Source organism: Ailuropoda melanoleuca, chromosome 8 (assembly GCF_002007445.2).
Source record: "Ailuropoda melanoleuca isolate Jingjing chromosome 8, ASM200744v2, whole genome shotgun sequence".
Classification (NCBI taxonomy): Eukaryota; Metazoa; Chordata; class Mammalia; order Carnivora; family Ursidae; genus Ailuropoda; species Ailuropoda melanoleuca.
The window spans coordinates 52388088-52404642 of NC_048225.1; the positions used below are offsets into that span (position 1 = coordinate 52388088).

Consider the following 16555-nt stretch of genomic DNA (forward strand, 5'->3'; position numbering starts at 1 on the left):
TCTCAAATTTGGCAATTCACTGATGCTCCAATTCTCATATTCCATGACTCACGGTTGATGAGCCGGGCTAATTGCACAGGAAGTGACACGAGGCTCAAGCTCCTTCTGTCCCACCTTCTCTCCAGGGGAATCCCATCTTTTTTCTTTTATGCTGAAAGGAGGCTTTAATGATGTACACAGAGTGTGTTGTCCGCTCCTCTGAGTAGCGGACGGGCCGTGGGTGAGGCTGAGGGGGCAGAAACCCAGCAGTGACAGGTGACAAACGGCTAAGGCTGTAGCTAGCTCTGGGCCAGGCCAGGGCGAGGACAGAGCTCCAGCCCGAAGCTTCCTTCGCTCCCAGCCTCCTCCCCTCTCCTACAGGCCCTGGATCACAGACCCCTCCCCCCCAGTCACTTCGCAGGCTTTGGGGTGTTGTGGGTGCCTGAGGCCTGCAGAGTAAAGCTGACCTTGAGACTGGGAGCTAACACGCTTTATATGCACCAATTGTTAGCCCTCTGGTGTGCGCCGGGGGTCTCATCTTCTCATTACAGAGTTGGAACGCAAAGTCACTTGTCCAAGGTCACCGAGCTAGGCAGTGGTGGAGTTAGGACTGAACTCGGGTCTGTCAGCCAAAGCCGGGCCCCTGGCCTTGCCCCACCAAAGCGAAAGTCTGACTTTGGTTCCTGCTGGCCAGGCTCTGCCTGACTCGGAGCACACAGAAAGACTACGTTTACGGGAAAGAAGGCGAGGCCGAGAGACACCGAGGGACTGACCCAGGGTCACACCGCTGGGGACCAGCAAGTGAACTCTTGTTCTTCCTTGAACAGGGGGAGTGGGTGTGGTTGAAGAGGTTTGAAGCCGGCACGGCACCTGAGCTGAGGCCCAGCTGCCTCAGCCTCCTGAGAAAGGTAGGGCTGCGGAGGGGGTGGGGGATGGGCTGCGGAGGGGGTGCTGTCAGGAGACCCCTAGCGGTATGGAGTGGTCCCCACTCAACGTAGAAGCTTCTAGCCTCAGGAAGGAGTCCTTCCTGTCGTCACAATCGCTGTCCCATGGCCGACCCTTCAAGCACCGTTACACACCATCACTGTCATCTTCACACACCAGCATCCCTAAAGTCACAGCACCACCCCAACATGGCCATCATCACGACCACCGGGGGCACAGTCCCTTCCATCAGTATCATCAGCACCCTCGAAGACCCTCATCCTGTGCCCTCCATCCCTCCACCCACCCACCCCACCCAGGTATCCACTGTGTACTGAACACCACGTATGTGCCGGGCTGCGTGCTGGGTTTGGGGTAGAGCTGGGGAGAAGAGGGACGGGGCTCCTTCCTTCAGGGAGCTCCCGGTCACTTGCTCATCACTAAGCACATGAGCCCCTCCACCCCCGAGACTGCCACCATCCTAAGAGGCACTGTGGGCTGGAGGATGGAGCACAGGACTTGAGTCAAGAAGGTTCTGGGGAGAACTCTGCCTCCATGAAATGCTTAGCTTTCCTGTAAAATGGAGCTTATCAAGTCCAGTCCCGGGGAATTATGAGGATTGGAGAGAACATATGAAATAACCTAGAACTGTCCCTGGCCAGCAGTGTGCCTTTGATAAATGGTGAATTTTATTATTATTATTTCCCACATGACCATGGTCTGAAATCAAATTTGGAGAGATTAAGTGACTGGAGGCAAGGGTAGGCATGTCCTAGTCGGCATCTTGCAACCAGAGCGAATAGATGTTTCTTAAAAGAAGTCCTATGTGTGGTCAAATAAGTTTGGAAATCGCTTGGGTTAGCCATCGGGCTTTTCAGAACCTTCAGTATGTCCCGGTTATCTATGACTGTGTAACAAAATGTAGGGCTTCAAGCAACAATCATTCTTATGATATTCTTGCGTGGGTAGGAAATTTGGGGAGGGCTCACCTGAGCAAGTCTTTGGTTCTATTTGGCCTTGGCTGGGGGTCACTTAATGGTATTTGGCTTTAAATGGGCTGCCAGGTTGGCAAACTATGGCACACAGGCCAAACCAGGTCCACTGCCTGTTTTTACAGAAAAAGCTTTCCTGGAGCTCATATTCATTCCTTTACGTATTGTCTGTGTCCGCTTTTGCCCTCGGTGGCAGAGGTTAAGTATTTGTGACAGAGACTGTATGGACTGCAAAGCCTAAAGTATTTACCAACTGGATTTTTACAGAGGAGTTTGCTGACCTCCGGTCCAGAGGACCTAAAAAGGCTTTACTTAAACATTTGATTACTTACATGCTGGCAGGGCATTTGGAAGAGTGGGTTCAGCCAGACCTGACTTTCCACTCTGTGTAGTCTCAGAGCCTCTCCCCATGGTCTCTCCAGCATGATGACTCTGGGTAGAAGGACTTCTTACAGCCACTCAAGTCCCCAACAGAGAGGGCTCGAAGAGACAGGAACTAGAAGCTGTTAGTGTCCTAAGAGCCGGAGCCAAAATGCAAAGACCACTTCCACCATGTTCTGTTGGTCACAGTCATCACAGAACTCACTCGAGGGGAAAGGACAGAGGTCCCACCTCTTGCTCTCAGGAGGGTCAAAGGATTGAGGCCGTTCTCAACTCACCAGATATATTAACATGATTGTGACCTGTATTCAGGTCTCCCCCACTTAGTTGATCCTTGAACTGTTTTCGTGAGAAGGTCCAAACCAAACAAGGCTTCCATTTTTCCTGCTTGAATAAATGTTAGCATTGCTGGCGGGGTTGGAGCTCTCTGACCTGCTGGGCAGCCATCAGGGAAGCTGTTTTCTTCTTGACCCTGATCCTTTCTGCTCTTCTTCCTCTCCTCATCAGTCCTTGAGTCTTGGAGGGGACAGAATGTACACTTAGATTGGGAAACAAGCTTAGATGCCTATACCGTGGAGTTGCCTACAACTTACTCACTTACTTACCCATGACGTTTCCACTCAGTTTTTCACCTACTTGTTCATCCATCCATCATCTGTTCGTCTATCTATCCATCCATCTACCCTCTACCCATCCATCCATCCATCATCCTTCCATCCATCATGCATCCACCCATCCAACCATCCATTTATTCTGCATGAATGCATGCATGCATCCATCTATTACCCATCCCTCTATTCATCCATCCATTCATCTATCCATCCATTCAACCATCCATCCACATATCCATCCATCATCCATCCATCCAACCATCCATTTATCCATCCATCATCCATTCATCTATTATCCATCATCCATCCATCATCCATCCATCTATCCATCTTTCATCCATTCATCCATCCAACCATCCATTTATCCATCCGTCCATCCATCCATCCATCCATCCATCCATCCATCCATCCAATGTTTCTGGTGCCTGTCTGTGCTCTGCCCTGCGCTGGGTGCTAAATACTGGAGGCCCAGATGTGGACTGTACCTGGTCCTGCCTTTGACAAGCCCCTGGGGGCTCTACTGTGCCCATTGCCCCAACAGATGCGGGAGCTGCGGCATGAGAATGTTGCTGCCTGCCTGGGTGTCTTTGTAGCCCCGGGGGTCAGTGCTGTAGTGCTGGAGCACTGTGCCCGGGGCAGCCTGGAGGACCTGCTGCGGAATGAGGCTCTGCGGCTGGACTGGACCTTCAAGGCCTCACTGCTGCTGGATTTGATCCGTGTGAGAACCCTCCCCGGGTTTGGAGCTATGGGGGCCATGGGGAGGGCAAGGAGACAAGAGATGCTCAGATTTCCAAGACCTGGTCTCTTTCCACTTGGTCCAAGAAAAACCTAAACAGTGTGGGAAAAGGTGAGAGGAGGCAGGAAGGGTTTCTAGGGTCTGTGGGATTCTGAGAGGACCAGGGGCCCTTTTCATTCATCGCAGGCCTTATGGACCACCACTATGTCCACCCCAGGGCATGCGGTATCTGCACCATCGGCATTTCCCTCATGGCCGCCTCAAGTCCCGAAACTGCGTGGTGGATGGACGCTTTGTTCTCAAGGTCACAGACCACGGTTATGCAGAGCTCCTGGATGTTCAGCGGGCTCCCCGCCCCCGGCCAGCCCCAGAAGGTCAGCTCAGGGGTAGGCAGGGGCCACCAGTAGGTTCTGAGGTCTCTGTTTAAATCGGACGCTTATGAGGCAGGGAGAGGGGGGAGATGTCCACTCCTTCAGCATTTCCCGTGGTGTGACCTTGAGCTGCCTCAGGCCCTTTGCCTGTGAATGGGGGAGAACGGAAGCACCTATGTCCTCCTGGGCAATGGCGCCACATGTGCGAAGCGCCCGCCCACCCCGGCCCAGCCTGGTGCTCAGTGGGTGAGGACGGCGTGCCCTGCCCTGTGACCGCAGAGCTGCTGTGGACGGCTCCGGAGCTGCTGCGGGCGCCGAGGGCGCCGGGGCGGGGCACCCTCAAAGCGGACGTCTTCAGCATCGGCATCGTCCTGCAGGAGGTGCTGACTCGAGGTCCACCCTACAGCTCCTCGGGGCTCTCTGCAGAAGGTACAGCACCCCGTCCTCCTTCCTCGGCCTGTCCCTGCCTGGAGTCCCCATGTAGTGGGGGAGCCCTGTGGCCATCGGGAAATCCAGGGATAGAACCACACAGGCGCACTTGCCTGGTTTGACCTTGAGAACTGAGTTTCTTTGGCTCAAGCCAGGCAGCCAGCTGCAGCCCTGCCAGAATGGCAGCTGACCAGCTCCGGGGCCGAAGACATTGGTTCCTGGGAGAAAACCTCCACCCTCTTCTCCCTCTTCCGGGGTCATTGCCCTGTCTGTGGGTGCTCATGCCCTAATCACCCCTCTTGCTTACTGTCATCTTCGTGCTTACGTAGACCTCAGCTTTCTCCAGTTGCATCACTTACTACACAACCTTACACAAGTCACTTCCCCTCTCTGAGCCTCAGTTTTCTCATCTTTAAAATGGGGATGAAATAAAAACCGGGCCAGACATGTGGCCCATGTCGGATGTGGCTAGGCTGCTCACTACTGGGGGGCTTGCTTCTCTGCCCAGGTGGGGCTCCTTCAAGAATATCTCATCTCCTTCGAGGTGTGCAGGACTCTCACTCACACCTTCCCCATCATCACCCGGTCTTAGACATGTTCTCTTCTGACCCCAGTGCCAGGGCCCAACTTCAGAAACATTTCCTCCCCTTCTGTGTTCCCTGTCAGGGTGACCCAGACCCTGGGCTGTTTTAGCTGTCCCCCTGCTGCCTGTGTCCAGTCCCAGGGACCTGTCCCCACACACAGCCTGGCTTCTCAGCCGCAGTGCAGGGCAGCGAGGGAGCCGAGCCCACCACCCCCTCCCACCCCCAGTGGAAGATCTTTAACCCACGGGACGCCTGGCTCGCTTCCTTTCTCCAGCAAAGCACGGCTCAGTGAGTAATGAGCATTCCAGGCCCCAAATTTACGAAGTGGAGGAATGGGACGGAGAGGGGCCTTTGTCAGGCCATTTGTTCAACACTCCTCAGCGGCCTGGGCCCCCCACATTTGCCTGCCAGGAGAGGGGAGACTAGCCAGATGGAGGGTGTAAGCCAGGCTGCCAGGGCACGGCGCCTCGGGCCCGGACTCCATGAGGTTTTAGGGGAAGGGGACCAGGCCTGGAGCCCTTGGATGGTCACCACTGCATCGGGCTGTCAGGCCAGGGCCTGCTACTTCCCGGGGGAAGGGCGGAGTGCCTTCCCTGGTCTCAGGGAGGAAAACGCAAAGAGCACAGGTACCGGGGGACACCGACCTAAGCTTAGCTCAGCGCCAATCCCCTTCATAACTTCGAGTAAATGCCTTTCAGGCTCCGAGCCTCAGTTTCGTCATCTGTAAAATGGGGACCACGTGGCCTGCCTCCCAGAGTGGATGTGAGGACTCAGTGAAATTCTTTACACAAAGTGCCTGACACCTGGTGGGCGCTCTATAAATATTTGCCCGAGTGATTTTAGAAATGTGCTGATGGGGGACCCCACATTCTCTCCTGACCTCCCAACTTCAAGCAGACCCTCCTTGCTTTTAGAAATAACATCTTTTCAAGATCCTGTGTGCGTGCTGGGGGGGGCCCTTGCAGCTTCCAGAGCTCTGTCATGTGCGTTTTCCCCCTGGACAGCCTTGTGGGGGGGGGGTGCATTCTTTAGGGATAATTGAGGGATGCTCAGAGCGGGGAAGGGACCACTCAGCGGGAAGCAGTGTGTCAGTGCTGTTGCCCTCAGATCTCCTGGAATCATCCACGGAGCATGTCCCACAGAGCTGGGGGTGTAGCCTCCTCCCTCCGCCGCTGGCGGGGCTGGTCGAGCACGTGATGCACTGGGCGTGGACAGCGGGCCTGGCGGGGGAGGGAACACCCGGCCTGGCCTGGGCCGGTGGCCTTCAGCACGTTCACATGCGAGGACTCCATGTTAATGTCAAAAACCTTTGGAGCCTCACATGCTGCTATTTGACTTTTAACATCTGCCGACTGAGACAAAACCCAAAGACAGAATCTGCTCTGAAATCAGCAACACTTTGAAATGGGTTTGCATTTTATTCATCACAACACCGTCCGAACACTTTTGAGAGAGTTGTCCGTGTGTGTGTGATGTATTATTGATTCTGTCTGCACACACCCTTTCGTAAGCACATACAGATTTCCAGACCCTTTACCCAGAGGCCCTTAGGGTCTGATGGCGGCAGGCTGGAAGCCTCTGGGCAAAGAAGATGAGGCAGCAGAGCTCCGGCTCCGATCTAGAGTTTGCTTTTTACCAGCCCCATAGCTGGGGCTGAGCCACTTCACTCCCAGGAGCCTCAGTTTCCCTATCTGTAAAATGAGACAGGGACTTGATCCCTCTCCCCAACAAGGGGGCCAACAAGGAGTGGGGAGGGGATTGAAATCCAGAAAGAAGCTTCTCCTCGTGGGCACCAAGGGCTCCCACCTCCTCGGCCAGGAGAGGAGAATCCCAGTCCTCCTCAGCCCTAGGAAGTCTGTACTATTTTATGCCCTTTTTATCTGTGAGTAAAATGAGGCGCAGAGAGGTGGCATAACTTAGAACGTCGATGGGTGATCGAGAAGTCCCCTCCGGACCCGCTGCAAGTCTGAGCTCGGTACCCTGCCCCACTTCCTCCCAGAGCCCTTGTGAATCTCTCGGTGTCCCCCAGTGTCCTCCAACAACTTCCGGAGGTGGAGCTTTGTCGAGCAGTTGTTAGATGGGGAAACCGAGGCACAGAGGGATGGCAAGTGGCAGAGCCAGGACTAGAACACTGATCTGTCAGACCTCACTTAGCCTGGTGGCCTTTATTACAGGGAATGGGGACAGGAAGATCATGGCTGGGGCTGTCTTGGGAAAATAGTAATGATGATGATAATGAAAGCAGACAGCCTTGTTTCTTCCCCCGGGAAGTGGCACCAGGAAGTCTCCAGGTGGCAGGGCTGGTGGAAAGAGCCACAGTGTCGGGGTTTCAAGCACGTCAGTGGGCATCGCTGGGAGCAGCGGCTGGGTTGGGGGGGAGAAGACCCTGCTACGTGACGGCTGCCTAACATCCATCCTCTCTCCCCTCTGTGCCCCTCTCAAGAGGCAGTTTATTAAGCTCGTTTCACAGATGGGAAGACTGAGGCTCGGTGAGATCTGGGTCCGTCCACCATCTCCTAGAGAGGTTGTAGCAGATTCAGAATTCAAACCCCGCTCGTCCAGTCCTAGTGCGAAACCCTTTTCCTGGTCACATCCTGGGCAATCCTGGGTCCGCTGGCCAGCATGCCATGGGGTGCAGAGCAGGGGAGCCAAAGAGCACCCGCAGGGCCTGATCCCTGCACCCCCAGAGGCCTCCCCTGCCTTCTCTCTTGGGACCCCAGGCCAACCCCTTCCCACAAGCCTTGCTGGGGACCTCGAGCCTTTCATCCCCGTGGTGTTGATTGCAGAAATCATCAGGAAGGTGGTATCGCCCCCTCCCTTGTGCCGGCCCCTGGTGTCGCCTGACCATGGGCCACCCGAGTGCATCCAGCTGATGGAGCAGTGCTGGGAGGAGGCTCCAGAGGACAGACCCAGCCTAGACCAGATCTACACCCAGGTCAGTGCTCCCTCGGCCAGTGCTCCCAAGAAATGGCTCCTCCGTTCACCTCACTTAGCCCAGTGGGAGCCCGACACTACCTCTGGGGCCTAGAAATCCTATGTAGTGAGGGGGCCCAGGCCTGCACCCTCATTCTTGAGGGCTGTGCCTGAGGTCCACCCTCTGAGGAAAACTTTCTCAGAACCCTGGGTTCCGGAGATGTTTGTGGAGTGCGTTCCTAAGTGCCAAGCCCCATGCTAAGTGTTATGCTTACTTTATTTAATCCTCATAATGGCCCTCCAAAGAAGTACTAGTATTATCTCGGCTTCATAGGGAGAAACTGAGGCACAGAGAGGTGAGGAACTCACCCAGTGTAACTCAGGGAGTGAAAGGTGGGGCTGGAATCCAAACTCAGGTTTGTCTGTCTGCAGAGCTGGTGCTGGAAACCTCAACCCTCACCGGGCCTCCCAGCACCGGAGCAAAGAGGCCCTTCGGGGCTGTGGAGGCAGCGCTGGTTCCCCTCATCCGTGAGTGGAATTTGTGAGGGGCATGGGTACATCCCCACCCCCAGGCTTGCCTTGGGAACTGCAACAGGAGGGGTGAGGCCAGTCCCCATGCGTTTGCAGGGCGAAGGTGGAGTGTGTGGGCCTGAATGAGCTGGCTAATGGCTCCCATGGGACCAACCCATCAAACCTGAGGTGACAGCTTAGTGCCCCTCTTTCTGCCCTGCACTCCCCAGCCGCAGTGGCACGTGGCCAAGGAGAGGCTCAGCGAGCGAGAGGGGCGTCCAGACAGGTGGTGAGGGAGCGAGAGCCAGGAAGCCAGACGGGAGAAACGTACAGGCGTCCTCCGAGAACGCTTCCACATCCCCTGACTTCCCACACCCTCTCCCCACCTCAGCTCTGGCATCAGGGGTGGTGTCCCCATTCCACAGACGAGAAATCTGGGTCTCAGAGTAGAGGAGCCCTCAGTGGCCACAGTGAGGCTGGGTTGCAGAGCTGGGACCAGCAGCCAATTCTAAAAACACGAGCCTGGAATCTATCCGGGGATCAGAGATTGCCGTGGCCAGCGGGTGACTGTGAGGAAAGATCCTGCCCAAGGCTCTGGGGCAGAGAAGGCAGGGACGGGCATGTGGTAGACAGCACAGAGGTGGGAACTGCGTCACACTGTGGGGGGCTGGGGCCAACATGCCTGCCTTCACATCTACGCGGCAGTTCACCTCCTTGACCTTGGGCAAGTCAATTGCTCTGTCAAGCTTCAACCTCCCATAAAGTTGCCTGGAAAGACTAACCCTGGCCCAACCTGCCATATTGGAGTGATCATCAAGTGAGAGAACGAAGTTAAGAACACAGTGGTTCTCTGAGAAAGAGAGAGTGAGTGAGGCGTTAGACAAAGAACGCTGACCTCCAAGTCGAAAGGCTTGGTTCACGTTGACTTAAGCTTGTCCTGGGAGTACCAGCTAATGCAATGAAACAAGAAGATGAATGTTAGAAAGGAAGAAGAAAATGAGTGCTATTTGCAAACCCTATGACTGTGTTCCTGGGCAACCTGAGGGAAACAATGGAAAACACATCCCAAATTTTAAAATAATTCAGTGGGGTGGCTGATGATAAAAATAACACATGAAAGATCTCAGTTTGAAACTCAGTTCCACCATTATGAGGTCCTTGGCAAGTTATTTTACTTCTCAGATCCTTTGTTTTTTCATTTGTATAATAAGGGCCTTCCTTGCACAGGTGCACTTCCGGTCAACATGTGTCCTTGGTGTCTCAAGGTCAGCAGCTGCCATGCCCACCCCGACTGACCTTTAAAGCTTGCGCCTCTGCTTTTAACGGGCAATACAAAATAGGTGTGTGTTAGGGGCTGCTGCCGCTCCCCACCTTACAGATGCTTGGTAGAGAGAAGTGGTACTAATGGAGGTTGGATATGCACACCTACACACACGTGTGCGCATGCACACGCATATGCTAAGCTGCTGGATTTACACAGGAAGGGACTCCTTCACTCTGACAATCATTAATTTGCTTCTCTCACTGGCTGCACTTTGGGAAGGTGCAAACCAGATTGGGGAAGGTTCTAGTAAATCTCCTTCGGGAACACACTGCGGTATTTTCTGCAAGTTTTTCACTGAAGGTATGACTTATGACCACACATGAACGTCCTCATATGAAGACCTAAGCGAGTTATTTCTCTCCGCTCAGCAACTGGCAGTCGTTGTGTTTCTATTGAGCAACAACTTAATGTTCCACTGTCTCATGGACTCTGTGGTTTGTGTAATCTATATTTCCCTCTTTGCTTTGTTGCCAGGAAGCTCATGTTCAAAATTGTGACCAACTTCTGGCATGCATTTTACTAGACCAAAATAGCATGGATTTATTCTTCTTTGGTCCCGGTGTCCTTACCTATTTATTCTTTAATTTTGTAAAAAAGTTTTTTTTGAACAAGGAGAGAAATAGAGNGGCATGCATTTTACTAGACCAAAATAGCATGGATTTATTCTTCTTTGGTCCCGGTGTCCTTACCTATTTATTCTTTAATTTTGTAAAAAAGTTTTTTTTGAACAAGGAGAGAAATAGAGATGTAGAAATGATTATATACATAAATAATCTACATATATCCTTTCTATCTACCCTTCTGTTCATCTATCCATCCATCCTTCCATCCATCATATCCACCCATCTGTCTATCTATTCATCCATCCATCCATCCGTCCATCCACCATATATATCTATCCATCTGTCTATCATCTATCATCTATGTATCCATCCATCCATCCATCCATCCATCCATCCATTCCATCCATCCTTCCATCCATCATATCCACCCATCTGTCTATCTATTCATCCATCCATCCATCCGTCCATCCACCATATATATCTATCCATCTATCTATCATCTATCATCTATGTATCCATCCATCCATCCATCCAACCATCCATCCACCTCTGAGAGCAAAGAATGTCTCTTCTACAGTGTTGTTGTGAGAACCAGAACATCAAGGTTAGCAGTAATGCTATGCGGGGCCACAGGCTTCTTTGTAAAGTCATCTCCCTGCCTGCCTCATACAGAACTCACTCACTTTTCCTCCCGGCGGTCTGTGCTTTTCCTTGTCAGAGCCACCCTCCCTTGTCTTTTCCATATCTGCTCCCCACCCGTGGAACTCCTCCAGGCAGGGACTATGTCTGCTTCAATCCTGCGGCTGAGATTTCCAACCTGAGAGCAAGTGTGCTGACCTTCATGGATGAATTGGGATTTTTGTTCCATTTTCAGTTCAAAAGCATCAATCAAGGCAAGAAGACCAGCGTTGCTGACTCTATGCTGTGGATGCTGGAGAAGTATTCCCAGAACCTGGAGGACCTGATCCAAGAGCGGACTGAGGAACTGGAGCTGGAGAGGCAGAAGACAGAGAGGCTGCTCTCTCAAATGCTCCCTCCGTGAGTGGCCCCTTAGGACTTGATTGTACCTCTAGCCTCGGTGGCTCTGAGCATGGGACCTAGGACATAGTAAGTGCTCAGTAAATCTGGGTTCCATGAATTCATTCAATTTACTCATTGTTTATTTATCTAACATGTTTTCAGAGAGCCCTTATATGTGCCAGGCACTATGCTGGGCTTTTAAGTATTAATTCTGCTACCTCGCTCCCTTGAGAACAAGGAGAGGGCACAGTGTCCCCCATCTGACTTCAGAGGAAGTAATGTCCAGAGAAGGACAGGTATTTGCTGGAGGACAGCTAGTACACAAACAGACCTGACCCAGATCCCCTGATGCCCAACCCAGGAATTTCCCCCCAAGACCCCTCCCTTACCTCCAAACTGTGGGAAGGGGGTCCCCCCACCCTGTGACTCTGGTCCTTCCCATTCCTTCAGGTCTGTGGCTGAAGCTCTGAAAATGGGGGCAGCTGTGGAACCAGAGTACTTTGACCAGGTCACCATATACTTCAGTGACATTGTGGGTTTCACCATCATCTCAGCCCTGAGCGAGCCCATTGAGGTGGTAGGCTTGCTCAACGACCTCTACACACTGTTCGATGCTGTTCTGGGCAGCCACGATGTGTATAAGGTGAGGGGACCAGGAGCTGGTATCACATCCCTCCTTCCTCTACTGCTGTGTTTGTGTCATTTTTCTGTGTGTTTTTATCAGTTAGCTATTGCCGTGTAACAAATAATCCCGAAACCCAGTAGTGTAAAATTATAAGCATTTATTATTACTCACAAACCTATAGGTCAGCTGGAAAGTTCTCTAGACTCAGCTGGACCACTCATACATCTGTGGGCAGTTGTGGTGAGATAGGAAGTTCTGCTGATCTTGGCTGGGCTCTCTCATATCTCTGGAACCTTGAATGGGACAGCTGTAGCCCACAGGGTCTAACCTCAAGCAGGCTGGTTGGTATCGTTCCCATGGTGTGGCAGGGTTCTGAGAGAGAAGGCAGAAGCACAGAAGCCTCTGGAGGTCTGAGCTGGCATTCAGCACGTGGCTACTTCTGACATATTCCATTGGTCAAAGCAAGTCAAAAAGCCAACCCAGGGGCACCTGGCTGGCTCAGTCAGTGGAGCATACAATTCTTGATCTCAGGGTCATGAGTTCAAGCCCCACATTGGGCATAGAGTTTACTTAACAAAAAAGGCCAACCCAGATTTAAGGGGGTGGGTAATAAACTCCACCTGTGCTGGGCAAAGGGCCAACAGATGAGTCTTCTCCTGTGCCTCCCCTCTGGGAGCTCTCAGTGCTGCAGATGAAAGAGCAAGGCAACCCACAGTAAAAGTGATGATCAAGGCAGGCAGAGGAGGCTGAAAGGGCCCCCAGTCCAGCTAGGGATAGATGTGTAGAGTAAAAAGCAAGAAAGGCTTCCTGGAGGAGGTGTTGTGTTCCTAGCGCTGTCCAGTCTGGGTGTGGTTGCTCCAGGCAAGCCATGGGGGAATAATGTGCCAAAGCTGGAGCCTTGAGACGATGGGCCCAGTGAGTATGAGGAGTGATGAATGGGTTGTAATGACTGGACATGAGGTGGGCCCATGGTGGAGTGGGTGGTGGCTGGGGGACACTGGAGAGAGGAGCAGGGCCAGAGCTGTCAAGACCTTCCATGATCTAGTCCCTGTGCCTCTCTCGATCCTGAGTTTGATTCCCAGCTTGGCCACCAGCATCTGTGTAGATTTGGGCAAATGTCTTCCTCTCTCTGGACTTTGTGTCCTCACCTATAACACAGGAATGTGACCCCAGCCCCGGGGTTTACAGATGATGGGCGGATCCTATGCCCCTTGAAGTAGTGCTGTGCAAACGGAGATTGTACAAGTGAATAGCGTCCGATCCCTGTCTGCCTGCTGTGGGGGCCCCACCTCAATCCTGCCCCTTATTCTGACCCAGTTGCTGGAGGTCTTGAGTTGCTCTAGACACAGTGGAGGTGGAGTGGGGAGGGAGCTCCCCAGAAACAGCCATACTCAGACTCCACTGGCCTTAGCCTTCTTTTGTGACCCACCAGTCTCCTTCTAACCACAGCCCTCCAGGGAGGCAGGGACAGGGGAGAGCCAGGCCCTGGGGCGGAAGCCAGGATGGACAGGAGGCCTGGACAGGAAGTTTTAGAGGCAGTCTGCTGATAGCACTATGTACAGTATCCCAACAACAATAATTGCCAGTACTTATTGAGTGCTTACTGTATACTGGACACTAGTCTAAGTGCTTTATATGTACTAATCCATTTAACCATCCTAACGACTGTGAGGTAGGTAATGGTGCCTCTAATGTATAGATGAGGAAATGGGTGAATAAGGGGCTTATCTAATTACATATTTTCAGTGGTATGTGGAGCTGAGATTTGAACTTGGGCATTCTGATCCCAAGAACCCCCTTCTGTGGCGGGGGCAGGGGGTGGGCTCACCAGCCTCATGACATGGACATCCTCAGGAGAAAGTCACAGGTTCATAGTGGCTCACAAGACTCTCCAGGAACTGGCCCCATCTACCTTCCCAACTGTACCTCTGGCCACTCCATGCAGACCTCTGCATTCTTCACACGTGCTTTGCTCTCGGGGCCACTGGGCCTTTGCACATGTCCCTCCTCCTGGGACACGCTCTCCCTCCTCCTCATCTGGCTCCCTCCTCCTCATCCTTCTGGCCTCAGGTTATCCCCCTTCCCCTCCCAGACAGGGTTAGGAGCTCCTGTGTGGTGCTCTTGTAACTACCCCTGGACAGCACAGCCACACTTCATGGTTCTAACCCAAATCACTCTGTCTCCAGTGCTTGGCAATGTCCAGCACGTTGTAGGTCCTCTGGAAATATATATTGACTGAGTGAGGAGCTCACTGAATCCCAGAAAGGAAAGTGGCTTGCCCAAGGTCACACAGCCAGTAGGCGGTAGAGCCAGGACCGGAAACAGCAATGCCTACCGTCACTGCCCGGCTCTGTCTGCTACACCACACTGCCCCACACCAAGCCTCACAGTCCTGAGCCACCGACATTCCAAGGACGCAGCTTCCTTCCTGCTCCCTGTTCAGGAGCCCACACTCTTGCCCCAGCCTCTGGTTCGGAGCTGTTGTCTCTCATGCTGGCTGAGTTTCCCTTTTGTTTCCAGAGCCCCCCTGGCCCTGTGGGCCCCAGGAAAACATTCCTCATCTCTCATCTCATCTTGCTGAGCCCTGTGGCTTTGATGTGCCCTGAGTCACCCCTGGCCTTGTCTCTTCCTCTCCTGCTAATCTTTTCTCGCACATGTGTCCCTCCCAGCTCTGAATCATGCTCTCTGATCTGCTCTGAACTCTGGCCAAGAGGTCTGCATCTTTCTGGCAGAATGAAATGATATAAAACAAGGCCCGCACACCCCTCCAGATGTGGGGAAACAGGCAGCCTGTTTCTGACGATGTGCGAGCGCGTCTCTCATCACTCAGCCATCCGCCTCGGTTTCCCCTCCGTCCCCAGCAGGATCTGGTTACTGCTCTTTAATCGGTCCGGGCTGGGAGGCAGCCAGACGACCATTTCCTCGTTCCACTGGGGTCTGTGATTCCCTGGCAGCGCACACCAAATGAGCCCTTTACGGACACGGCTCCGGAGTGGAGCCCATGTGGGCTATAGGGGTGGAGGGGACTTACCCCCGGCACTCAGCCCCAGCAGGTGAGACTGGCCTTGGCCAGGCTGCCAAGCAGCCCTGGGCAAATCATTTGACCTCTCTGAGTACCACGCTCCCGTTTGTAAAACAGAGGTGAACGTGCCTATGGCTTAGGATGGTTTTGCCGATCAAGCAATGTGAGAGGAAGTGCTGTGGTTTCTTCATTCATCGGCGCAATGCCACTGCCGCCGAGCACCACCATGTGCAGGTGCTGAGGCCTCCCCCCTGAAAGCCCAGAACAGGGCAGGCGTCGGGGGGGCCCAGAGCTAGGTAAGCATCTACAGAGATTGGCCCAAACTGGGACTATCCCAGGGGATTTCATGAACCTTACAATGGCCTGCAGAGGCCATTATCCCTTCAGATGCAACACAGGCTCAGAGAGGTAAGTAACTAGCCCAAGGTCACACAGCAAGTCAGTGGTGGAGTTGGAATTCACATCTGTGTTTGCTAACGTGGAGACCTTTGCCCTCACTTCTCTGGCTGTGTTCTCCCATCTGCAAAAGCACCACACCTGTGTATACCCTTTCTTGCCGCTGAGTGCCCACGATCATAGGAGTCTTTGAGTGATCTTCACTATGGGTCCGAGCTCCTGGAGAGTGGGACCTGTGCCTGGTCACCTTTCTGTCACTGGCGTCGTAGGGGTGATTATTAATGACACCAAACTCTCCCAGCTCAGCTGGCAGGCAGATGGAGGGCTGGAGAGCAGTTTAACAGCTTAGAGAGACCACCATGCCCCTCCCCCACAGTCTGGACCTTGGGTCACCCGACTGAGGCAGCGCTGAGTCCCCAGAGCAGACGTACTGTCCCTGAATTGCAGCTTGGAGGCTAGAAGTGGGGCCAGCGAGCTGTAGGTCTCCGGGGCTGCCTCTGGGAGGTGGGGCTGACCAACACGCACGTGCTGGCCATGTGCAGGACAGTAGCAGAGGGAAACCCCACAGAGCAGGCATGCTCCCCAAAACAGAGAGGGAAAGGGCCCAAGCCCTGTGTACCAAGAGGCAGCACAGCATACAGGCCGTGGAGCTGGACTGACCAAGTTCAAAGCTGCACTGTGGGATGTTAGCGAGTGACTTAATTCTCTGGCCCGCTGTCCCCCCATGAAATTGTAGTCTTACCTACCTCGCAGAATTCTTGCAGAGGTCTAATGCATTGATCTTTGTGAAGGGTTTGGAACAGTGTCTGGCATGTACTGGCTGCTATCCAAGTACTTAAGCATTTAGTCCTTCTTCTAACCTTGCCAGGAAGATCACCGGTTCTTCCTCCTGTGGGAAGAAGTGGGCGGGCAGAGGGAAAGCCGGGGCTCACTCATATTTTTCCCTCCTGGGCTACGGGGTGGGCGGTCTTTCTCCTCTGTGGAAATGTACACAGAGGGGAGGAGCCATGTCCCTGACCCCAGCCACATTCACCGCCAGCCCACCAGCACTGGGTGGACATCGGCAGGTGATGGAGAGGGAGGGGGAGATCACAGCCCCGAGGAGGGAAACAGCTGGTGCCCTGGAAGATTTTACAGACTTGATGAGGTGGGACCTGGGCTGATGGAGGGCTTGG

At 53.4% G+C, this 16555-nt stretch overlaps 1 protein-coding gene across 1 annotated transcript in view; it reads left to right on the forward strand.

Moving 5' to 3' along the window:
- The window catches only part of LOC100476540 (guanylate cyclase D-like), a 38560-nt gene that overhangs the window by 11897 nt on the left and 10108 nt on the right, over window positions 1-16555 (forward strand). The window contains exons 8-14 of the mRNA XM_011219816.3: window positions 807-887; window positions 3429-3605; window positions 3841-3997; window positions 4274-4423; window positions 7794-7942; window positions 11192-11355; window positions 11788-11980. Coding sequence (XP_011218118.3) covers window positions 807-887; window positions 3429-3605; window positions 3841-3997; window positions 4274-4423; window positions 7794-7942; window positions 11192-11355; window positions 11788-11980 — 1071 coding nt within the window. The remainder of the gene's footprint in view (window positions 1-806; window positions 888-3428; window positions 3606-3840; window positions 3998-4273; window positions 4424-7793; window positions 7943-11191; window positions 11356-11787; window positions 11981-16555) is intronic.